The 26,455-nt window shown below is 42.7% G+C and overlaps 1 protein-coding gene across 1 annotated transcript in view; it reads right to left on the reverse strand.

Annotated features, from left to right (window-relative positions):
• Positions 1-26,455, reverse strand: part of ADAMTS18 (ADAM metallopeptidase with thrombospondin type 1 motif 18) — a 103,370-nt gene that overhangs the window by 44,930 nt on the left and 31,985 nt on the right. The window contains exons 4-11 of the mRNA XM_035118770.3: positions 21,868-22,150; positions 16,261-16,460; positions 12,035-12,118; positions 11,346-11,505; positions 10,250-10,355; positions 5,945-6,082; positions 4,150-4,303; positions 844-939 (exon numbers count right to left, since the gene is read on the reverse strand). Coding sequence (XP_034974661.3) covers positions 844-939; positions 4,150-4,303; positions 5,945-6,082; positions 10,250-10,355; positions 11,346-11,505; positions 12,035-12,118; positions 16,261-16,460; positions 21,868-22,150 — 1,221 coding nt within the window. The remainder of the gene's footprint in view (positions 1-843; positions 940-4,149; positions 4,304-5,944; positions 6,083-10,249; positions 10,356-11,345; positions 11,506-12,034; positions 12,119-16,260; positions 16,461-21,867; positions 22,151-26,455) is intronic.

The raw sequence follows: 26,455 nt of genomic DNA on the forward strand, positions 1-26,455 counted from the left end.
TGGCTGTCAACTCAGCAAGGGGGAGGATGGGAACAAAGATAGAATTAGTTGACTCTGCCCTGTCATTGACTCTGGTTCCACCTACCATTTGGGCTCCCAGCTTTCTGCCCTACCAGTGGCAATGGATACCAGCCGTCACCGGGTATAATAATACATTAGGGTGGGCACACACATACAATTCAATGTGCCTAGATGCAGAATGTGTGTGCCATTCCTAGATCTCATCTGGGATGTTTATAACACTGTTGAGGACAATAAAGGTAAAGGTAAAGGGACCCCTGACCATTAGGTCCAGTCGTGACCGACTCTGGGGTTGCGCGCTCATCTCGCATTATTGGCCGAGGGAGCTGGCGTACAGCTTCCAGGTCATGTGGCCAGCATGACAAAGCTGCTTCTGGCAAACCAGAGCAGCACATGGAAACACTGTTTACCTTCCCGCTGTAGCGGTTCCTATTTATCTACTTCCACTTTGATGTGCTTTCGAACTGCTAGGTTGGCAGAAGCTGGGACCAAGCAACGGGAGCTCACCCCGTCACAGGGATTCGAACTGCCGACCTTCTGATCAGCAAGCCCTAGGCTCAGTGGTTTAACCCACAGCGCCACCAATCACAGTGGATTTTATGTGCATATGCCTTTTCAGAAGATAGGAAGCTGCCTCATGCTAAATTGGTTGGTCAGCCTCAGTCCTGTCTATATTGACTGGCATCGGATCTCCAGGGTTTCAGAGAAGGATGTCCTCTGGCTCTGCTTGGAAATTCTGGGGTGAGACCTTCTGCATGCAAAGCAGGTTCTCTACCACTGAGCTTTGGCCCTTCCCCCACTTTTGCAGCCTTAGTAACTTACCATGCCTATCCCACAGGGTGTTCCTTCTGCAGCTGGCATAAACTTCGTCTCACATCGATGGCCTACTTTATGGCACCACAGTGATTTACATATATCCTGAAATTTATAAGAAGAAGAAGACACTCCCATTAATCTCAGTCTTTCCTGACTAGAAAAATCCAACTTGTCTATTCTGATGTGAATGAGAGGCCTGAGATTTATAGGTTAAGGTTACCAGATGTGCCCTTTTCCAGGGGACAGTCCCCAGATTTACAGATCAGTCCCCTGACAAAATCGACTGAATTCGACTGAAGTTGAAAAGTGCCCTCGGATTAATTGAAAAAAAATGGTAACCTTAATATAGGTGCTTGTGTACTGTCTTGTTATTGCAGTTTAAAATATTTTCATTTAATTTTTTCTCCTTGAGAAATGATCGATAACCAACCAACAAACAAAAAACACAATAAAATGAACAAAATCAAATCTTTGAAAAATCTAGAATATTCGCACATACATGCAGATGACTTTTACCCCCCACCAACACATCATCACTTGTTAACTGTCTGCTTTGAAATGCATTGTGATTGTCACCAGTTCTTTCAGTAGTCTTAGGTCTGTGATAACTCATTTAGTCAACTTCAAGTCTTCCCATGCTGCTGCTGTCACTAAGGATATGTGAACCAACCCGTATTGCATGCTAACTTACTTTCCCAACTTTTCCTCCTCTACAGTAGTGCCATCAAGGTATGACTTGGGGGGCAAGAAGGCCTTGAGGAAAGAGCACCCATGCTGCTACTGGGGTATAAGAATGGGACCAAGGAGCCCTTCATTTGGAAAGCTCTAGTCTGGAAAGCTCCAATGGTGCTCTTGTGCTTAGGTCTAGTTTTTGTGCTTCCTATACACATCTTTGTGACCATGATGAGAACAGAATGCTGGACTGGATGGACCATTGGTCTGATCAAACAGGTTATTCTTATGCTCTCCTGAAAAGCTTTCCCAGACTTGTGCACCAGTCTGATCCAAATGCATGCTTGACTCATATTATTATTGTTCTGCTGCCTCTCTTTCATCAACAATACTATCCAACTGGTTTCCTAAACAAATCCCCTCATAGCTATTTGGATTCCATACCCTGTCCTTTGCCCACCCTGCCTCTTAACAATTCAAGCTGCAGCAAAGGCTTCTGCTTCTCCCTCCTTGAAATTAACAAGATCCACCCCTTCCTCCCCATTATAGCTGCCAAAACTCTGTCCCCTATGTCTTGTTGTGGCTTGCCTCAAATACTGCATGCTCCTCTTCTCTAGCTCTCTTTTATCACTCCATTTCCTCTACTCTGTCTAAAAGCTTGAATCTGTATGCCTCTCCCCACCCCCTGGTATCCTGTGTTCTCTTCCTCTCCTTTCATAGATGCATTTACTCTTTCATATCAGTCTTTGCCTAGTGTCCTCTTATTGCCTTGCGTTTCCCACCTCCTGCTGGTCATCTGTCAGTGCCTATATCAGCTGTTACATTTGATTTGATTCTATTCATTTAGGAATCAATTGAGACCAATGTTTAAAATCTCTAACAACCAGTGTTAGCATAGGAAAACCAGCAACATTGTGTTACTGCCAGTAATTAATTTGTGAATTGTCATGATGCTATCTTATATACGTATAAACTTTCCTTACAGGTGTCACAAGGTGTACTTGATGACTGCCATGGTCTCTTGAATCTGCCTCAACAAGAATTGCACACCAGATGTTGCTTGTTTTGAGCATGTTTTCCAAACAGTAACTTGAAATAGTGGAATGGGTTTTAAGATCAGAACCCAGAGGTATATTGTTGAAATTCTTTCAAGGGAAAACTAAATATGGATTTACAGAAAATTAAACTGGAACTAAAGAGATGTTGGAATCCTGGTGCAATAAGAGGCTGCAACTGTTCCACTCTGCTCATAACTAGTTTTTAACTATTTTTTTCCTAAACCCAAGTATATGTATAAGATTAATCAATTTAATGAAGTTGTGCTTAATTAAAGGTTTTTGCATCTTATTGATTGCTGTATCAATTAGATGAGAACTCAGACCTAAGCATGGGAGTAGCATAGTGGCTAAAAAACTGAATCGTGAATCAGGAATTTCCTGATTCAAATTCCATCTCTGCCATGAAATCACTAGGTGGTCTTGAGACAATGCCCCTCTCTCTCTCACCCTCAGTCCCCAATCTCTGATATAGGGTTATTGCAAGAATTAGAACATAAGAGCTCTGATGGATCAGGCCAATGAGCCATCTAGTCCAACATCCTGTTCTCACAGCAGCTGACCATGCCTATGGGAAGCCCAAAAGCAGGAGCTGAGTTCAACCAAGCTCTTCCAGAAACTGGTAAAGTGGTACCTCGGGTTACAAATGCTTCGGGTTACAAACACTTCAGGTTACAAACTCTACTAACTCAGAAGTAGTACCTCAGGTTGAGAACCTTGCCCCAGGATGAGAAAAGAAATCATGTGCCAGTGACATGGCAGCAGCGGGGGGGCATTAGCGAAAGCTGCCTCAGGTTGAGAACGGTTTCTGGCTAAGAACGGACCTCCGGAACGAATTAAGTTCTTAACCCAAGGTACCACTGTATTCAGAAGCATAGTGCCTCCAACAATGAGCTTGAACATAACCATTGTGGCTAGGAGCCCCAATAGCCTTATCCTCCACAAATTTGTCTAATCCTCTTAAAAACATCCTAGTAGGTGGCTACCTCTTGCAGGAGTGAATGCAGTAGTTTATGCACTGCATGGAAAAATACTTTCTTTTGTCATCTAGCTATTGCATGGGAAGAGCTTGAAAGTGCTTTACAAATGTAATTATTCTCACTTCTAGTAGCAATAGTAGCATTACTACTACTACAGGTAATGCCATTTTAGACCTGGATTACGCTATGCAGTTTGCAAGCATATCTGTAACATCCCTTTTTCGGATGCAACTATGCACTGCTTAAAAAACTGATCGGCTTAGTTCCATATTAGGCAAGAAATCACACTAAAATATACCTAAAATAACAGTGAATCTTGGGCATCCCCTGCGCCTCTACCCCGCCACCCCGGCTCATTGCAATTAGATTCTGCATCCTGTAAGCACAATCTCTCCCTGCAGCTATGCTGGACCACCTTGACTTCCATCCAAGCCAACACCTTCAAAGCAAGCAATGGCTTTGCCAAATTATTTAAGATTTAGAAACAGTGCAGACCCTGGAGCTCATTGGAACCCCTCCACTCATTCATAACCTTCCCATTTATAATTCATTGCTATTCCTCAGTGCAAGTTCTAACGTCTGTCAGGAAGATGCGAATCTCGTACCTTTACAAAACTCAGATTGCAGAGCTTTGCTTTTGCTCCAAATTGCCATTTGCACTGGGTGTCAGCATCATAGATCTGTCCTGGGAGCTTATCGGGGTATTTGTATTGTCCGGCTTGTTTGGGTTCATCTATCAGGCAAGCTGCTTGAGCAGTACTGAAGGGAAAGAAGGGAAGCATCTGTTAAGAATTGAGGTTGAGGTTGAATCCTGACAAGACAGAAGTACTGTTCTTGGGGGACAGGGGGGCAGGCTGGTGTGGAAGACTCCCTAGTCCTGAATGGGGCAACTGTGCCCCTCAAGGACCAGGTGTGCAGCCTGGGAGTCATTTTGGACTCACAGCTGTCCATGGAGGCGCAGGTCAGTTCTGTATCCAGGGCAGCTGTCTACCAGCTCCATCTGGTACGCAGGCTGAGACTCTACCTGCCCGCGGACTGTCTCGCCAGAGTGGTGCATGCTCTAGTTATCTCCCGCTTGGACTACTGCAATGCACTCTATGTGGGGCTACCTTTGAAGGTGACCTGGAAACTACAGCTAATCCAGAATGCGGCAGCTAGACTGGTGACTGGGAGCAGCTGCCAAGACCATATAACACTGGTCCTGAAAGACCTACATTGGCTCCCAGTATGTTTCCGAGCACAATTCAAAGTGTTGGTGCTGACCTTTAAAGCCCTAAACGGCCTCGGCCCAGTATACCTGAAGGAGTGTCTCCACCCCCATTGTTCTGCCCGGACACTGAGGTCCAGCGCCGAGGGCCTTCTGGCGGTTCCCTCACTGAAAGAAACAAAGCTACAGGGAACCAGGCAGAGGGCCTTCTCGGTAGTGGCGCCCGCCCTGTGGAATGCCCTCCCATCAGAGGTCAAACAGATAATCAACTACCTGACATTTAGAAAACATCTGAAGGCAGCCCTTTTTAGGGAAGTTTTTAATGTGTGACATTTTAATGTATTTTAATCTTTGTTGGAAGCCGCCCAGAGTGGCTGGGGAAACCTAGCCATATGGGCAGGGTACAAATAATAAATTACCGTATTACTATTATTATTATAAGAATAGGGTCTTTTTATCACATGTGTTGTTCTAAGTGGTTTACAAAAATAAAAAAACCAAAACATTAAAATACGGAGATCCATAATTAAAATTCACAAAATGACAGTCCCACTAAAACATTAAAATAGACATATTTGCAATTATAAAATACAATAAAGCAATCCAATTAAAACAACACAGCAATTGAAATGAGAGACTTAGATAAGGAGATCAAGTGACTTAATTATTTCTAGCTCAAATCACATTCAGATGTTTTCACCCAAGTCCCACTTACTTTTAAACATTTCATTATTCCTGTCTAAATAAGTGTCCGTGTTACTTTAATTTTATTTAATTTAATTTAATGCCTTTTGCTTGCTTGGCTGAACAGCATGTGACTTTATGTAGAAACTAGCTAATTGTACAAAACTGGCCCCACCCACCACTGGCATGTAGCCAGGATTTTTGGTAGGGTCCAGGCTTTTCTTGGGGGGGGCAGGCTTTTGCTTGGGGCCAGAACCTCAGATTTGAATTGATTTTTATTGTTTTATTGATTGGGGGGCAGTTGCTCCCTGCCCCCCCCCCCCCGGCTATGCCCATGACAGTAATGAATAGGACCAACTGGGACATTCAGCTAGTAGGTGTGACCCCAGTATCCTGCTCAATGTGATGCTAATCACTTGATTCACTATGCTCCAATAGGGTTTTACTTTTCAAGGCTATCTTCCTCAGGATCAGAAATCAAAAAGATGCCCTTCCAAGCTGAAGCCTACCTGAGAAATTTGTTGAGATACTGCCGGCTGCATACAGACCATGAAAACACTCCATTGTTTCCCGTGAGGGTGGGAGACATAATGTTACCTTCGGCTTTTCTGCAAGGATTCCCTTCTCCATCATGAATCATGCCAAAACTAGAAAGTTCCAAGATAAAATAAAAACAAAAGCAGAGGCTTTCACAATGTGTAAGGACAAATGATATGGCAATGTTGTGGTAATGCAAATTATTAGACTACTTCATGAGTGCTCCACATGGGTAAGCATTTGGAAATGACAATTGATACAGAATGTAATTGGTTAGTTGGTTGTTGGGTTGTTGGGTTGATAAGCTGGAATGTGCACAGAGGAGGACGACCAAAATGATAAAGGGCCTGGAAACCTTTGATTGTAGATGTGTCAATCACTATTTCACAAAGGGCCAAACTAGATATGAAACCAAAAGTAGAACAGGTTGGTTCCAAAGGGTCTTCATCTGATGGAATGACTGAAGCAGGAGTCTTCATCTGAAGCAGGAGTCTTCATCTGATGGAATGACTCTATCTGAGGGAAGCTCTCCTTCTGTGAGGGGGGGAAGACTCCATATGTCAGAGAAAGGGAATCTTTGGATCCAATCTTTAAACACAAAACCAGCCCATATATGCAAAATGGGGAAATGGGATCTGATTTAAAAAGCAAAAGTGGTGCTTGAATCAAGCACCAGTTGTATCTTTTTATGTGACTTTATGTTCAAGTTGTGGAAGTTTAGCTGTCAGGTCTAGTTTCCTCCAGATTTCTAACTTTAAAGCCTCTGGCTTTTGTAATTAAACTTGAGCTAAGCTGTGGTATCCTTCATTTTGTAGGGAAGGAAGTTCCACCAAACTTTAAATGATTTATTTGACAAAAAAAATTCCTATAATTGTTTGAAACATTCCCTCCCATCTATAATTACTATCTGACTGCTAATAGGATCATTAGGCAACACTTCTAAGGATCATCTGCCTCTAGGCATCCGAAGGCCATTGCTGCCAATTTCCTATATTATACAGCTGAAAAGGCACACGCTTGGACAAATGACAATGGAAGAAATTTCTAGCAGTTATTGCCAAATGAAAGAATTGCAGTCTTTCCAAGATACTTTTTTTGGAAGGCATTTCATAAATCCTTCCTGTCCGGATATCTGCATTCATATGCCAAGCTGAAAAAGGAAGGTTATAATAGGAAGAAGGAGAAGGAGAAGGAGAAGGAGAAGGAGGAGGAGGAGGAGGAGGAGGAGGAGGAGGAGGAGGAGGAGGAGGAGAAGAAGAAGAAGAAGAAGAAGAAGAAGAAGAAGAAGAAGAAGAAGAAGAAGAAGAAGAAGAAGAAGAAGAAGAAGAAGAAGAAGAGGAAGAAGAAGAAACCTAGAGGGAATGACAAATGGTCTATATTACTTAATGACAAATAGAAGAAGAAAGTAAGATGCAAAAAATGTGTGTTTATTACCCAGCTTTACCTACTTATTTTCACTAGGCACAATCAATCAGGACAGTTGTAGGAGATGTCCTTTTGCACAGCTCCTATTTAATCTCTATAGGGCTTCTACAAGAGAGCACCACAGCAGCATTCTCTTAAGCAGTTAATTCCAATACAGTGGTATCTCGGGTTACAAACACTTCGAGTTACAGACTCCGCTAACCCAGAAGTAGTACCTTGGGTTAAGAATTTTGCCCCAGGATGAGAACAGAAATCCCGCACCAGTGGCGCGGCAGCAGCGGGAAGCCCCATTAGCTAAAGTGGTACCTCAAGTTAAGAACGGTTTCAGATTAAGAACGGACCTCCGGAACAAATTAAGTTTGTAACCAGAGGTACCACTGTACAGCCGGAGCCAGGAACCTCAGGAGAAATTATAGCATTCTCTCTTTGTCTGGCTCCCAGGACTCTCCCCAGGCCCCTCCCCTGCCTGTCTCTTTCTTTCTCCCCAGGTCATACCCCTCACCAACCCTGTTCTGTACTCTCCTTGATTGCTTTTGCTTGGTAGGAAGATGTCCTTAAACTGCTTGCATGGTGGGTGGGCATAGAAGCCTCTGGCTTTTGCCTATCTGGTATGTACAAAGGAAGAGATGCAGCTCACTGGTAGCACATCTGCCTTGCATGCAGAAAATCCCCAGAATCTCCAGATAGGTCTGGGAGGGGGCCCTGTCTGAAACTGTGGAGCGCCTTTTAAAAAAGACCTATGGTGTGACTCAGTATAAGCTTCTGTGTTCTTATCTGTTGCTCTACTTGCTTTTGCTTCTGGCTCCACCCACATTTCCCTCTATGCCCCCACAAAGTCAATGGGCAAAGCTGAAGCCCTTCGTTGCAGGCACCCACAATCTTCAGTGTGAGATGGCACCTATGCTGGGGAGAAATGAGATTTTCTGACAAATGGAAAGACAAGCCAATCTGTGCTATGTGTTGTACATTTCTTCATGGCTGAATGAATTTCCAGCCAATCAGTGGTGAGCAAAACAGACTTTTCCAACAGGGGAACCTGATCCTAGGAAGAAGGTTATTGGTATGAACCACTAACAATGTGCTTCCTTCTCAATCCCACCAATGCAATTATGTACATCTATACATAATAGACCACCCCATGTGGCGCTGTGGGTTAAACTACAGAGTCCAGGGCTTGCTGATCAGAAGGTTGGCGGTTCAAATCCCTGTTGCTCGGTCCCAGCTCCTGCCCACCTAGCAGTTCGAAAGCACATCAAAGTGCAAGTAGATAAATAGGGACCGCTCCGTCGGGAAGGTAAACGGCGTTTCCGTGCGCTGCTCTGGTTCGCCAGAAGCAGCTTTGTCATGCTGACCACATGACCCGGAAGCTGTTTGCAGACAAACGCCAGCTCCCTCGGCCTATAGAGCGAGATGAGTGCCGCAACCCCAGAGTCGGACACGAATGGACATGATGGTCAGGGGCCCCCTTTACCTTTATATATAGCCTGAAAGATCTAGTTCTGAATTCCATCAGATATTTGTTCCTGCCCCCCCCCCCACTGAAATCCCTGACAAAGTTACCACTAGGTTTAGGATTAGCCTTTAATTCCTCATTTCCTTTCAGATGGACCTGCAAAAGGGCCACTCATGTAGCCATGAGGTCACAGTCAATGCTCTACAGTATATTTACACAATGAGAACTGAATAGCTCCAAGCAGTCATGCAGAATCAGAGATCCATGTAGCAAGTGAATGGGATGACAGCAGCATGCCCATTGACAAAAGGGGGACAAGCTGAATGGAACTGTCAAGCCAACAATGAGGAGCTTCTGTGCAGGATGTGTTTTCATACAGATTCCTGAACAAAAGAAATTCTGAATTTAATTCTGCCTCCGTGCTCAAAGCCACGGTTAGCCTGCAACTGATACCTTGGGAACACAAACATTCACATATATATATTTAAGTGCAACATTCATCAATCTCGAAAGTTCAGGTAGCAAAGAGTTGATTTAAAAGATCAAATGTAAAATAGTTGATTAAAATGCAAATGTAACTAAATTATCCAAAACCTCAGATCCCCAACCCTCCAGTGGGTTTAGGCTAGTGATTTTGGAGAAATTTAATTCACTTCACTTTAAAAGGTGAATCTCTCAAAACTGAACTTTCTGAAACAGTTTGAGAACTGAAACAGATATCCTTTGAAATGCACAATTCTCCAAATTTTGTGATGCAGTTCTCTAAATGCCAAATAATTTACAAAATGCATATCTTAGGCATATCTTTAAACTGATGAAAACAACATCTCCAAAAATGCCTTATATTTGGAGATGCTGTTTGGAAAAATGTGTACATCAGTCAAAATTGAATACAAAAGTATTTATTAAAATAAATTTACACTGAAATGCTGAAGAATTTTAGCATTTATTTTTTTAAAATGCTAATTGCTCCCAGCTCTACCTTTGGAGTTGCCAGTTTAAAATCAGGCCCATGATGGAAAAAATCTTCCTCTTCAGGGGCTTTCTGTAGGTCCCAGTCAGCTGATCAGCACAGATTGTAAATCCCACTAAGGATCAGCTGCACTATGAAATCTGCCCTAAATCTCTTTTGAAGTTTTCCCCAACACTCTAGAGCAGGTTTGGGGAGGGCATGGGATGTGCATAGTTGGAGAAGTACCTTTCACTGATGGTACTTAGCACTGCATTAGATAAAAGCTGTAATGATGGAACACTGCCGGATCAGCAAGGTCATCATCTTCTATCAAACATAATAATAAAATATCAGCCAAAGTGGTGTGTATGTCTGTCTTTAGTAAACAGTAGTAAACAGTCTTTTAGTAGCTTGTAGGGAGGGAAAGACTCACGAGGAATAGCTTACTTGTGTCCAGATTCATGGGCGATAGTAAATGCCAAACCAAGCCCCGTGTCCTCATTGATGGTACAACTGCGGTATTTACTGCACATTCCACTGATTGGAGCAAAACCTGCCAGGGAAAGGATGGTTGAATGGCATTATATCTTTATTCTGCCGCCTAACATCACAGAGATTCAGAACATAGTTTGTGTTAGGAAGATTTGGTGCTCATTTAAGCTTTGTCATGCACAAGGCAAGCTCACATGCACATGGCAATGCTGGGCCTGATCCAAGAAAAATGCATTCTGTCTGCAGCAGTTATCCTACAAAACTAACACGGGCTCCTTTTCTCTGCTGACTCAACAACAGTCCCGTCAGTTAGGAAAGCTATTATGGAAAAGGGCGCCAGCTCTTTCTCTGAAGGTCATCCAGAAAGAATGAGAGTGCCCTTGGCCAGAGATATTTTCAAAAATCTAAAGCAACCTGACTGCATTGAAAATTCCCCAGGCACAGTGCCCATCCAAAATGGGTCCTCCAGAAGACCCTTTCCTTAATTTCAATACCACTGAGTCCAAAATGCTGATCAGATAATCCTGTAGAAAACTGTGAAAGACTGACATATAAACTTGCTACTTTCAAATTGACTCATTTGTGCTGGGCTGGCCTTTGGGACTGGGATTAGCAATGAAGGTAAGTATGTTGTTGAAGGGAGGGCATTAAAATTGGGAAACTCATATGTGGTTTTTGGACAGCCTGGGCAATGTGCCTCCTTTGATTCCTTATAACATGACCAAAACAAAGATCATATTCCAAGCTATTCCTCTCAAGTTTCTTTCATTGTTTTCAGTTTATTTTAAAAGCTTCTTGTTGTAACGATTCCTTAACTCTCTGGAACTCTCAATGCTTTTAAAACAGGCACAACTTTGCAGCTGGATTGCATCTACCACGACGTGAGATATGTTCATTTCTCAGCTGTGATACCCTATAATATATCCTAGCAAATGGTGTCCTGCCTAGGAAGCTACCCCTCCCAGAGCATCCATCATGTCCATCAGCCCCATAGCTGGAAACATGTGGGTGACACAACGTTGAGGGAGGCTGCCATAGAATATGCCCATACCTAAAGTGTCGCATGGTTCATTCTTCCAGGAGCATATATCGAATCCAGTAAGCAAGATGGCATGGTCATGACGCTTCCCATTCTTTCCAACCAGAGCTGATTGCCACTGGCAAAAGCTATTTAATGACTGGTCTGCATGATGGTTGATCATCAGTCCACCCTACAGACAAGAGGAAAAAATTCTACTACCAGCAACTGAAATAGGAAGAATTCTTCAAAGGCAATGAAAGTCTTATGAGGAAAGATCTACAGGGCCTGATCAAGGGAAAGGGGGGAGTGTATGTCAAGGGTGACAGGCTAGGCGAGCAGCAAAATTCCCAGTTGGCCAGGAATGGGGGAAGAGGCTTTTCCAAAGGGATTGGCTCCAAGGCCAGTGAGCTGCATCTCCTTCTCTACCAAACCTGGAAACAGAGGGTGGGTGATTGCTGTTGTCACTCAGCAAATGTGAGGCAGGAGTGGTGGGGCTGAGCTGAGGGTGCATGCCAGAGAGAGATGCAATGAGATGACAACAGGCCTGCCCTGCCACTGTGCCTGCTTTCCAGGCACACTGTAGCCTCAATCATTGGTAGTACAAAAATGACACATGCTCATATGTATGATTTACAACATCATGAGAATTCCCCTATGGAATTCCCTCTGTGGAATTGAGCTTGTAGAAACCCCTCTGAGTCTGATGAAACATCACTTACGGGTTCCTGTTCCAGAAGGAGAAGGCTCACAACTACAATATTGATGTCACTTCCAATTGTGCCATCCTTAAAAAGACTTGATACCTATGTGAAGGTCAGCACAAACAAAAAAGAAAGGAAAATAACAAGTAGTAAGCAAAAGGAAAATAAGTTTTTAATTCATCCCTATACTATATTAAATGTGGACAGCGCAAATATGTGCTGGGTGACATATTAATTTACAAAGACATGATCCTTCAGGAAATATTTCTATGCAATTCACAACATGAAATTTATTGGATCATCAGTCCAGCACCGAGGGCCTTCTGGCGGTTCCCTCGCTGCGAGAAGCCAAGTTGCAGGGAACTAGGCAGAGGGCCTTCTCGGTGGTGTTGCGCCTACCCTGTGGAACGCCCTCCCAACAGATGTCAAAAAGGAAAACAACTACCAGACTTTTAGAAGACATCTGAAGGCAGCCCTGTTCAGGGAGGCTTTTAATGTTTAATAGATTATTGTGTTTTATTCTTCTGTTGGAAGCCGCCCAGAGTGGCTGGGGAGACCCGGCCAGATGGGCGGGGTATAAATAATAAATTATTATTATTATTATTATTATTATTATTATTATTATTAAACATTTTTGCAGATAAACATTAATGGCAGTGACAGCCCAGTGTCTTCAATACAATAGCCGGATGACTCAGTGCCAGAATTTGAACTGGGGTTCTTCCAGGTTCACAGCTCAGTTGCTTACCAGTGGTCACATCTGAACATAGAGTGAGCCACAGCAAGCCCCAAGGTCATGTGCTACCCTCTCCCCTCCTCCTTTGGCACAGCCACATCAGGAGGCAAAATCAAGCTTTCACTTCTGTTTTCTGTTAACCACAGTTTAGTGTTGCATTCAACCCCTAAACAGTGATCACAGCTAACTATGGTTTGGCAAAAGAAGACAGCTTCATAACCCATCATTTGAAGTCAAAATTAACATTAAGCATATTGTGTCAATTTAATGGCATCACAAGATGCCGTTAAACACCACTGGGTAGTTACTTCTGGGAGAAGTATTCCATATTCCATACCCAGGTGTCCAGGTCTCTATTCCATACCCAGGTGTCAGGCTTTAAAGGTCAGCCCCAGAACCTTGAATTGAGGCTGGAAATGAATTAGAAGCCAGTGCAGGTGAAAAAGTACTGTTGTGACCCTGGTTAAAACTTCATAGGTCAAGAGCAGCACTTTGAATTGTGCCTGGAAACAAGCTATGAGCAAGTACAAAAAGCAAGTGTGGTATTCCTTCACATCCTGAGCAGCCTTCCCCTCTGCCCTGAGCTTCAGATCCAACCATCTGTACACTGTCCCTCATTAATGAAGGGTGACTGGACTGATTTCCAAAGAAGGGGGCATTCAGACTTCTGAGCAATGCTCTAGCTAGCATAAGCAAGGGGAGAGGTCAGGAGGGGAAGGAGGGAGCAAGTTCATAACCTTATTTCCTTCCTCACACCGGAGCAAGGCTTAATCACTCAAACAAGGCCTTGAATTTGAGTGCATTGTGTTCTTTAATTTAAAATGACACAGCTTCTTGAAAGCACAAAAGCCATGCGTGGACCAGGCCAAGCACTGCTGTGAAAAAGGAAATGGTTTAAGAAAGAAAAGCACATCTCCATACATATATTTCATTCTATCTTTGCTACACAAGACCATCAGGCAGCTTTGAACCAAGGCTCTGCCAAGGATTCTCTCATTTCCATCTGTGCTCTGGAAGTCGTATAGTCAGAACAGCCAAACCAAAAAAATACTGGCAGGGTGGTGAGGGAATACTCAATTTGCTGAAAGTTTGCCTTGTTTCAACGTCTGCTTTCTTGCTGCCACCCTCGATTATTGCCCCTCCCCTACAACTGTATCTATGCACTTGTGCACATTTATGTTGGGTTGTTGTTGTTTTTAAAAAGATAACATTTGTACACACGTTTCCAACACAAAAATAGTCATCCAAACTGGTTTACAATTAAAATTGGAATAATTGGGTTGTATTCAACATAGGACTAAGATGAGCATTCTCCTTGCACAACATAATGTTCTCTCCCTCTCTCCAACACCACACAGCCCCTAAACTGCCAACTCAAAACTCAAGACTCCCAGCTTGGGCATTGTGATTATAAACTTTATTCCAAAAAATAGGGCAGGGTCCCAACAAAGGTTACAGATTCCTAAGGCATGGTAGGGCTCTACAATACACGGCAAGGCAAAAACAAAGAAATTGTTCCAACACTTGAAACACACCCTGAGCTCCCCCTTTTTAAGAGCAGGGGGGCACAATTATTTGTGCGGTCATTTCCCCCAGACCTGGGACTGGACAAGCAAGCAGTCACAGCTGTAAGTAGACAAAGTTCACAAGGTCTCTTCAAGCCAGGCAATTACCTCCACAGAGACAACTGGAGCACCTTCACCATCAAATCTATCCTTAGGTGCCTCCCTTGTGATGGATGGTCCCTTTCCACTAATGGGAGGCACCAAGGCCCTCTCCAACAGCAGTGATATTCTGTTCTGGGTATCTGATTACTTTGGTTCAGCTCCGAAGGCCGTCTAGGGGTTCCCTCATTGTGAGAAGTGAGGTTACAGGGAACCAGGCAGAGGGCCTTCTCGGTAGTGGCCACCCATCAGATGTCAAGGAAATAAACAACTATCTGACTTTTAGAAGACATCTGAAGGCAACCCTGTATCAGGAAATTTTTATTGTCTAATGCTTTACTGTTTTTTATTGTCTAATGCTTTACTGTTTTTTATGTGATGTAAGTCGCGCCAAGAGTGGCTGGGTAAACCCAGCCAGATGAGTGGGGTATAAATATTATTATTATTATTATTATTATTATTATTATTATTATTATTATTATTATTTTATTTGAGGTGGGTTGCTCTTCTGACTACCTGCTTGTTCTCGAAGCTACGAACATGAGTTTGACCAAACTGCGGGAGGCAGTGCAAGACAGGAGTGCCTGGCGTGCTATGGTCCATAGGGTCACGAAGAGTCGGACATGACTAAACGACTAAACAAACAAACAATAATAATAATAATAATAATCCAGTCCAGATCCCCACTTTGGTTTTCCCTGAGGTCTGACTCTTCTCTAGATTCTTGATTACTCCAGGGGTCAGCAACCTTTTTCAGCCGTGGGTCAGTCCACCGTCCCTCAGACCATGTGGTGGGCCGGATTATATTTAGGGGCGGGAAATGAATGAATTCCTATGCCCCACAAATAACTCAGAGATGCATTTGAAATAAAAGCACACATTCTACTCATGTAAAAACACCAGACAGGTCCTACAAATAACCCAGAGATGCATTTTAAATAAAAGCACACATTTGACTCATGAAAAAACACACTGATTCCCAGACTGTCAGTGGGCCGGATTGAGAAGGCGATTGGGCCGCATCCGGCCCACGGCCTTAGGTTGCCTACCCTGCTGTACTCCAATCCTCCAGCACCTTCCCCCAGGCTGGGCACCAATCTCTACCTTGTCATCTGAACACCCCTGTCTTCATAGGCTTCATGACATGAAGCAAATCTGGGGGTGGTGCTGGGTGCACAGAGGTTGAAAAATCCCACTGTTCTTGCTGAAATCCTTGCATTAACCGGCGAGGTTATTGGAATACTGCCCACTGCAGGCAGCAGCATCTACTGTTCTTCCTTATCACCACCACCACTGTTGGGGCCAGAGTGAACAAGCAAGTTCCAACAGTGAAGGGAATGAGCAGGTCAAGGAGACTCTTGGTACAAAGGTGTGGGTGCTCAATAGACACACAAACATGCCAGCCCCTAACACTGGCCCCAGTATGTAAGGATCTTGGGTAGGTGCTTGTAGCATTGCTAGCTAATGACAATTTTCTAGGAAGCTCATCTCGAAATACATCTCAAAATGTACATTGTGGTAAGTGGTTTCAGTAGCTGTGGTGGCAGAGGCTGGTAAGGAAGGCGCTGTCAAGCTTACCAGGCTTTGAGAAGGTGTTGCAAGGATTCCAGGGTGCTTTCAGAACCCTCCCAGCTCCCTTCCCAAAGCCCAGTAAACAAGAAAAACCCATTGAGTACGCAGATTGGGCGGAGGGGGAATAAAGACATGGAGAGCAGATAGCAATAGGTTTCCCTGGCTCTCCATTTATTAATTTTACTTCCCCACCTGCCTAACTAATGTGAGTGCAAGTCGAGGGCTTCTTGTACTGTATAAAATGATTCATCAGCTGCACCACCCTTTCTTACCATGTTCATGACTGTCAATATGTACGTAGTCACATTCTCCTTGCTGTGCTTCTCCAGCATTTTCCTGTCTGCCACAACTAGAGTTTCAACATTCAAACTTTCACTCTTCTGACTTTTAATGGGAGATCTTTTCAGCCTTGCCGAGCTCCGATATTCATCAGACAGGATGAATGTGTCCTCTGTGGGTGGTTTAGGTGTGTCTAAAAGGAAACAGAGCAGAGATTTGGAAATTGCTCAGAATTGACTTTTCTTTCTTTATGACCAGTTCAGCTCAGTCCTAAAGTGTTGAGCATAGCTGCCAAGTTATCCCTTTTTTTAAGGGAAATTCCATTATGCTGAATAGGCTTCCTCGCGAGAAAAGGGAAAACTTGGCAGCTATGGTGTTGAGGGACTAGAACCCTGAATGAATCTAGGATATTGTGATGGATACCAAATGCTGATTAAAATGGGTTATTAGATGGGGAGTCCTTTTCAATACATTATTAAGTCCTGATTTGTCTGTCTTTGTTAATTTTCTTTTTAAAGACACTTAATACACCATGTCACAGAGAGGAAAAAATCTATCTCGAAAAGAATGAGTTTCACATGCTTATGTGGGAAACATTTCTAATTTCTACCTAATTATTGGTTATCTCCCTATGGGGCATGTGTGCACGCACACACACATTCTCCTGTATATCTAGGGACCAATTCAAAAAGCTATACTGTGTGTGTGGCCCACTGATGATTCCACACACCCCAGGCTTCATTGTACACCAATCTTCAGAGCAGCAGCAACCCCAAGAGCACCTGTGCTAGGATTGTTGCAACAGCAAGCAATATTATGGTTACTGCTTTGGAATAAAGTTGCAGGAAACCTGTTGATCATAAGCATGGTGCCTTCTGGACCAAATGAAAACAGATGTGTATAGTTCATGCTAGTTTGTCCTAACAGACCAATGTTTCAACCCCTCCATCAAATAAAGGATTCCAAATGAGGGTTGAAACCATGCATTTTTAAGAGAGTTGAAGGTGGGATGACCAATGAGCCATTCTTTCTATAATGAATTGTATGTGCTTGTGGATGAACCGCATAGCTCAGTCGGTAAAGCATGAGACTCTTCAACTCACGGTTGTGGGTTCGAGTTTCCTGCATCGTAGGGGGTTGTACTCTGCTGGTACCTTCCAACTCTACGATTCTATGATTCTGTGTCTTTGTCATACTTGCACCTCTAGGCACATGAGATTTTGAAGGGCTGCAGAAACCTACACTCAGGTCTCTTTACACATGACATGTCGAGGATACATCTGAGGATGGGTGAATCAGTCCATTTTAGTTTCTCCCACTTTCTCTCTTTTTTTTCAATCTTAAATTCAGCCCTGCACATTTTCACATCTGTTTCTGATCTGTTTGTTTATTTTTAAAATCCTCAAGTAAATGTTTCAGCATTGCAGTACAAATTTCTCCTAATATAAACACTCTTGTGTGCAATTTTGCCTAATATCCACATTTTTACAAAACAGTTTCCCCTCGTACTATGCATTTTGCATGTTGTTGTTATTAATATATACATTTTATGCACACTTTACCCTAGTATATGCATTTTTGTACACACTGCTTGGCTGGCATACTGTATTGCAAAATTCGGAGAAGTGTGATTTTTGACGCGTGGCTATGTAGTTCACATACTGTTTTGGAAACTGCAAATTAGGTTTAACTTTCAATGTGAAATTAAATGAATTTCTCCTCTATCCCATGGTACACATTATTTATTTTAACAGCACACCTAAAAATGTTAAGTATGAATGCCTGTACATGTTTGCTTGGACAGCTACTGTGCAAATGCACTTACTAGGAATCCTGGTTGGCTGCAGCTCCCTTGCCTCTGTGTAATTTGAGAAATGACTCAGAGACAATCATGGGATTTGTATCTACAGCATGGGAAACATTGAATTGTATCCAATGTTAGTTCTACTCAAAGCTGACCCATTGAAATTAATGAACATGACTAAGGCTCATTAATTTTGGTGGGTCAAGTCTGAGTAGAACTTAGCTGAATGCAACCCAAAGCCTTTTACTCAACATCTTAAACTTTTCACAGCTTCTCTCACCAATGTATTTCTGTGCCCAATGTTTTATTATAGGGACAAGTATATAACTATTGTTACAGCTAAGTTAAGAAATATGTGTCTATCATACTGCCTTATTTTATAATTCTAGACATCTCATCATTTAGCTGCATTTTTTATTTCAACAATATTATTCTTTCCCTTCTGTACAGCTTTTCTCTGTTGCTTGAGTCATCTGATACTATCCGCTCAGAAGTCAAATGGTTCCTGATCTCTGCTTGTAGCACCCTGGGGACCTGAACTGTGTGGGTAGATCTGGGAGAGGAGGATCATGCCTTAGGGCAGATGGCCACCCTTAATGGCCATTGGTTTTGCTTTCTTCAAACCCTGGAATTCGATGTCTCTATAAGCCCTTTGTCATCTCTCTTACTGTGTCTGCGCAGAGCCTTGCTGAAGGGAACCAGTCTTGATTACAGTAGAAACTTCCATGTACTACAGTGATACAAAGGAGCAATGATGGTAGTGTGCATGCAGTTTATACAAATGGGCTTCAGCTACCCCTCCTATCTGTTTTGCCTGACAGCCCCACCTTTTGGCAGCTCTGGATAGTTCCAAGTGAGCTGACCCAACCTGAAGCAAGTGAGGGTTATATCAATCCAATTTGACCAAAGCCCAGATCGACCCAAATTGGCCCAGTTTGATTTCGACTTTGGGCGTCAGCTGAATCCAGTGCACAACCCTATGAAATATGCTTTTCATTCATTCGATCATGCATATGGTATTCTACTGCAAGAAACTGTGGCCAGAGAATATTTGGGCCATCTGAGCATTATCAAGCCATTCTGTGCTAGACAAAGAAGTGGTCAAATCAGGTACTGTAGAAATCAGCAGTATTGCTAGATGAAGCTTTTGCTTGACTATACTTATCCATTCAAACTGCAAGTAGGAACCATATGTTTCGGTGCTCACAAATATGTAAAATACCTGCATAGAGAAAATGGACACATTGGGGAGAAAAGCTCTACCATATGTTATGGTTTATTTATATCCCACTTTTTGGTCCAAAGGCCTCCAGTGCAGTGAACAACATATTAATACAAAAGAAAAGTACAATAAAGAGTACAGCCAATCAATCATGTCGCTTTTCAATTGGAGACCAGGCTAAGACAGAGAGAGACAATCACAGACGGGGGGGGGGGCTGCTTCAGCCTCTCACCTAGGAACAAGCACATCCACAAACAATGGCCCATGCCAGAGGTCCCTCACTCTTGCCATACCTCAAGTGAGTAACTCACTCTCCTTCGGAATTTTCCCTTTGGAACTTCTCCACCAGTGGCAACCCACTACCAACTGCGGCCTCAAAATAAATAGGCTTCCCCCTTGGAAACCAGCCACAACTGTGTCAAAGTTCTTTCCAAATGCAGCTAGCTGGCCAAATCTTTTGACTGTGCCAACAAGCTACTGTTCTGCATCTGCAGCAGGAAAAGGTTGGAGAAGCAAAGATGACATACGCCATATTTGACTACCCCGCTAGCTACTATTTTGGAAGTTGACTTGGGGAAGCAAGGTTTGGCTAAGTGAAGCAGAGTCAGGGGGTGGTCTGTAGATTTAATGATGACTCCCCTATCTTGTCATCCTTTATTTGAGAACTAGGCTCTAGCCAGAAGCAGGCTACTGGGTGGTGTGAAGCCATTACACTATCTTTCTGGCATGTGGGTCACTACTGTTTACTGCGGGGAAAGAGGAAGTTGTTTAGTCATTTAGTCATGTCCGACTCTTCGTGACCCCAGCCATACATGACTAAACAACCTCCTCATTGCCTGGCCCCTTTCCCCACAGGAAACAGTAGTGACCCACATGAGGAGGTTAGTGCAGTGCAACTGCACCAGAGGAACCAATCCAGTGCACCTGCTTGTGCATGATCACCAACCTCAGTCTCCTTTTTTTTTTCTTCACTCACCAAGTGACTGGAAAGGAACAAGTGGGGGTGCTTTTCTCTCCTCACCCCCCAAAACAACAAAACAGATCAATTTGTTCCCTTCCTCTTTCTAGGTGGTGAGAGTAGCAGAAATAATCACGTACTCCAAAGACAGAGTACTCTGAAAAATGAACATAACAAGCATGACTGTCTAGAAAAATGGGAAAGATAAAGGACTGACACTGCTGTTTAGGCACCCCAGTCCTGGGACCCATAGCCTGGTCCTCAGGTTGCCACTGCCTCCCCTAATCCTGTACAGAGGCTTTGGGGAGTGGGGGTGGGGCTCAGGGAGTAACAGCAGGAAGAACATGGGGAAAGATCAGTTGTGTAAGTAAACTTCCGTCCCCTTGCCTTTTGAAGTCAAGCCCCAAAGCACATGACTTCATTTGTTTAGCTGGGAATATGAGATTATATGGTCTTCACATGATATATATGTTTAGTGCATGCAGACAGTAGTTTCTCAGGCCACCATGTCTTGAGATTAGTCTTGTCTTTGCTGTTACTATTAAGAAGAAAAAGGTTATTAAAAAATGGGGGAAGAGTTTTACTAAAGCGTGACTTGCTAAACACGATCCACTTGGCATGCCTTGCTCTGTAATTATGTATCTTGGGATAAGTGGCTTGAAAAGAATGCTGACTAATGCTGATTCTATAAAAGCTGCATGTTGAGTGCAATTATTAAAGAAAGTTAAAAGGGGCAAATGTTACACATAGGCCGCAAATGCTGAAATGGGAAATCTTTTTCCCATTATTATTTTTTTTAAAGCTGATCTATTGCAAGTATGGGTTTAACTAAACAGTCTTTTTAAAAACTACAACAAAGTCATCTTTCAAATTGAAGCAAATGAAAGCCACACAAATAAATAACTAGGTCTCTAATGGGGAACACTAACAACCAGAAAAACAAGGAATCTCAGACGAAGCTGCAGCAATCAATTCCCATTGTAACTCAGGTTTGCTTTCCTAATGAGATTGCCAAATGCATCCAGGTTTGGTGTTCATAATGGGGATAAGCAAGCAAACTAGCTATCCAAAGCAGTCCTAATCATGGATTAATCTAGGAGAAATGAATTTGTGGTTGCCTCTTGCCCCTTGAACTCCAGCTGCTTAAGGAGCCAACATGCCCAGAGCTTCTGTTTATCCAGAGTTATGGATTTGGGAAGCTATGTATGCACTAGGCCAGTCTTTGCCAGCCTGGTGCATTCCAGATGTTTTGGACTGTAATTCCCATCAGACCAGCCACAATTCCACTCCAATTCTAAATGTATTTTAACAATCAATTCCTCTTCTCCAGGAACTCTAGAAACTATAGTTCTGGGAAGGGAAATGGTGGTCTCCTAACAACACTCAACACACTTCAGACTACAGGGAGACTGTTTACAATGGTACAATAAGGCTTTAAATGTATAGTGCAGATTGTGGGAGGCACTGATCATTCTCTTTTATTTGGACATTTAAAAAAAATGCAGCAATCACCAAAGCAATGCCTTCAGACCACTGCAAAAACAAAAACAAACCAAACACCTAATAATCTCAGAACTACTACGTCAAGAAAAGAGATAGAAAGTTTCCTTACATACATTTCTTGCGACGTCCACAAAAATGCTGCTTTTGAAACCTTCCGTGGTGGTAACCGTGAGCTTGGACGTGAGACTTGTGGGCAGTGTGATTTCTGTGATGGCCAGGGGGGAAGTGATGGGGATTGGAATCTACTTTGTACCGGTGCACCTTCTCTTCAGCGGTCCGTTTGTACAATACATGAGGGTGGTGTCCGGCAGGTGGCGTGTAGTGGTGTTCCTGTGCTAGGTGTTGAGGTAATGGAGATATAAGGAAGTCATTCTCCTGTGTCCTTATCAAACCTGACTAAAGAGATAAATATAAAGAAAAGATAAGGTTATACTTAGGTTCACTAGGCAAAGGGTTTCTTAAATGCAGCCACAAGGAATCTTAAGAGAAGGTCACCAATCTGCTCTGTTACCTTGTATGAGATTTGATCACACTATGGTCACATTCACACCACACATTGAAAGCACTACACTAGATCCTTAAACAATCATGGCTCCCCCCCCAAAAGGATTCTAGGAACCATGGTTTGTTAAGTGTACTGAGATCCCTATTCCCCTCCCAGAGCTACAATTTCTAGACTTCCCTGTGATGACGGGTTGATTATTAAACCACTCTAAGAATTGAGGCTCTGGGAGGGGAATAGGGGGTTTCCTAACAACCCTCAACACCCTTAAAAACCACAGCTCACAGAATTCTTTGGGGGAAAGTGTTACTGTTTCCTCAATTAAAAACACACAAACTGATGTGGAAATATAGAGGACCAAATTTAAGATTGCAAATTTGAGAAACTAAGAGAAACTAAAATTGACAGATTTGGTCATGTCACTTAAGGAACCGCAGGTGAACATTTGGCATGTGAACATTTGCAAATCTCTTTGTAAATATTTGCTAGTCCTATTGAGGTCTCACTTCTTAGGTTTTAAAATATCCACAGAACTGTGCACAAGTCAGAAAGCTGGCAAAGCTTTGTGAATCACAAAGTTGTGCACTCTCCTTCACACACCCCAGAATTAGGAATGAAAATGCAAAAAAAAAAAAAAAACAACCCATTCTCTTATTATTGCTTTTAATATATCCAGCTTTAGTTTAAAGGGCCAACATGGACTTTATTGAGGTCTGTGCTGCTGCAAACCTTGTTAACCACTTGTCGGCTTCTTTAGTATATGTTTAACATATTCATCAAAACCAGATGTACAAAGAAGTTTGGTTACTCAAAGACTGTATACTCAGAAGCAAGGTACCATGTTGTTATGGTATTCTAATGGTATCTTGTGAGCTGCCCTGACCATTTTACATTTAAAAGCAGTATATAGATTTTTTCACAAATAATGCTGTGGTAGAAATACAATAGCATGCAGATATGTGTCCTCTTTTGACCTTTTTGGTAACATAGTTACACTTTTTTGACTATACATATGTGGCCACCCTAAATTCCTTCTGGGTTACTGGGTATATGATGACATCCTAAGAACTCCTTCAGATGACCTGTTCATTGAGCATTCATCCTGATTTACTTGATGTGGGAGCTAGACTATGTCTGATCTTTATTGCACATTTGTCCTGATTTGTTTGCAGGGAGATTATACAACAATGAGCACACACACTAATTTGCTTTGGGAGTGTTTATAAGTTTTTCCATTAATCAGTCATTTATCCCACATTTTGAAGTGCATTACTCTGTGACTTTCCTAACTGCAAAAAATGCATGTTGTTGGGTTTTTTTTGAGTGGATTTGTTGCACTGGTGTGACAGAACTCTTTAATCCACTTTCATTGCATAAACCTCAATTTCCAGTAGCACTTCCACAAAGTACTGACAGTCTAGAGGTGACCTAAAAGGTTTCCACACAAATAGGATATCCGGGTCATTATCCTTCTTACTACACAGATTGTATCTCATGTTGCTAGTTGAAAATTAGGATATCTTCACATTAGCAGCTTAAAACACAGCAAGGTCATCCCCCATCTGCATTTCAAGCCTCATTTGCACAGTGTGTTCACATCTGAGAAGGGGCAGAGAGGTCTTCCTCAAATGTACATTATTGGTTTCCCCACCGCTGCGACCTCACTCCCATGGAACTCCTTTCTATGAAGCTGTTATCTGTGTGTGCACAATGATCTCTGCATGTGCAATGGCTTCCTCAAATGTTCCCACTATTGCCTACTCTGCATCCAGTTTTCTAGTCAGATTGAAACTGGTTTGAGAGAAGTTACAGGGAACCAGGCAGAGGGTCTTCTCAGTAGTGGCACCCTCCCTGTGGAAACCCCTCCCTTCAGATGCCAAGGAAATAAACAACTATCTGACTTTTAGAAGTAAAATAAAAAAATTCCTTCAGTAGCACCTTAAAGACCAACTAAGTTTTTATTTTGGTATGAGCTTTCGTGTGCATGCACACTTCTTCAGACTTTTAGAAGACATCTGAAGGCAGCCCTGTATCAGGAGATTGTAAATATTTGATGCTTTAGTATGTTTTGATATATGCTGTAAGCTGCCCAGAGTGGCTGGGGAAACCAGCCAGCTGGGCAGGGTATAAATAATAAATAACTATTATTATCTTGTCCCTAAGTGGAAGCAGAACATAGCCATCATGGCAAGTAGCCACTGATATTCCTACCTTCCATGAATTTGTCTAATCCCCTTTTAAAGCCATACAAGGTGGTGGCCATCGCTACCTCTTCGGGGAGAAAATCTCATCATTTCATGATTGTTCTGTGTGAAGAAGTACTTTCTTTCATTCTGATTCTACCAACATTCAGCTCCATTGGATTACCTTGAGTTCTAGCATTATGAGAGTTCTAGCCTTATGACCTTGTGTCATTCTGGGGCATACTTGTAAATGTAAATGGCTGCTTGATGCTCCCTGGAGCACTGTCATAGCAGCCCCTGTGAAGAGGCAGTGACAGAGCAGGAGGCCCAGCAGAGGACACTTTGCTCAGGGGCCTCCTCAAACCCCACGCAGCTGTGGCTGCAGTTTATTACACTATGAAAATAAGAAAGGAGACTTCACCAGGAGCTATTTGTTCCTCCCTCTTTTCAAAAGAAATTAACTAAGCCTGGCCAGCCACATCTAACATCTTCTTTGGAGTAAAACCTTTGCTGTCAATGAAAATACAAAAGAAGCTCATCTTTGGCAAGGGTTTAATTCATTTGCTTGCTTTGTTCAATGTGCTGGTAATCTTCAAACTGGCAAGCCACACTAGGGCATGGAGAAGCAGATCCCTACAGGGGACAGAACTGATATTTTAATCCTTAAGATATATGTCATCATTTATTAAGAAATGACACCATTCATACGAAGTTCTGGGCAAAAAGGGGGGAAGGGAACCTCGTAGTCTTCTGGTATTCTGCACCAGAAACAGGGCATCTGCTAACTGATTTTACAGAGAGAGAGAGAGAGAGAGAGAGAGAGAGAGAGAGAGAGAGAGACAGAAAAAACATAGTAAATATGTTCTTTATTTGCTATTCTAAAGGTTTCCAACATCTGAAATTATTCCTAGAGGATTCATTTCATAAATGATTTGAACCATATGAATTGAATTGTCTGTGTTTCCCTTTCAAGAACCTGCTTGTGATGTGCACTGCATTGCAGACATCACATTGGTGGGCTGAGAATTCCAATGATGTGCAAGGAACTTATTAGGACTGTCCGCTGATTAAAGAACGCTCAGATGATTGATCACCATCCCTTATTATAAATCTGCATATTACAGAAGGCTGGAAATGGGTGCCTTTTTGAGATACTGAAAAGAATGTAAGAATAATTTAATGAACAATTTTAGCTACATGTTGTTATTCATATTTGGTTTTTTTATTTCCTATTACTGTAACATGCCAAAACTACATCAAAACACAAACAAACAGGAATGTATCCCTAATTGGAGCCTTGCCAGTTTAACTATTCCTCCCTGATTAAATTTGTTCCCCATTGATTAATCAAAGCTTTAGTTGATTAATCAGTTGATTAAGCCAATTAAACCCCACAGTCCAGTTCAAAGTTGTGAGGGGTAAACTTCCCTTTGCACAGCATTGTGGGAGAAAATGGGTAAGGTTTATGACTTGAAAAAGTCATAAGTTGACTTGTAAGTTCATTGCATCTTTTCACATCGCCATATTTTAAAACATTTCATCAGCTGTCACTGAGGCCTATGACTTTAACTGAAAACAGTGAAACACTCAAACTATTTGTACAGTGGTACCTCTGGTTGTGAACGGGATCCGTTCCGGAGGCCCATTCGCATCATGGAAAGGCCGCATCCTGAAACACCGTGTCTGCGCACGCGTGTGACGCAATTTGGTGGTTCTGCGCATGTGCGTGTGCGCCGAACCCGGAAGTAACCTGTTCCAGGACTTCCGGGTTTGGCGCGTCAGTAACCTGAAAAGACGCATCCTGAAGCGGATGTAACATAAGGTATGACTGTATTGTTTGGTTAGTTGTACCCTTTGCAGAGGACAGTTCTCTGTTTGAAGTGCTGTCAGAAGTCTTTCTTCTGTTTGAAGGGCTGCCCAGTCCAAGCTCCATTTATAGACAAAGAAACCTAAGGACAGAGATCAGGGGCCTTAAATTTGGCCATCAAGAGCAGAACTGAGCAGGTATTCAAATCC

Source organism: Zootoca vivipara, chromosome 6 (genome assembly GCF_965207765.1).
Source record: "Zootoca vivipara chromosome 6, rZooViv2.hap1.1, whole genome shotgun sequence".
Classification (NCBI taxonomy): Eukaryota; Metazoa; Chordata; class Lepidosauria; order Squamata; family Lacertidae; genus Zootoca; species Zootoca vivipara.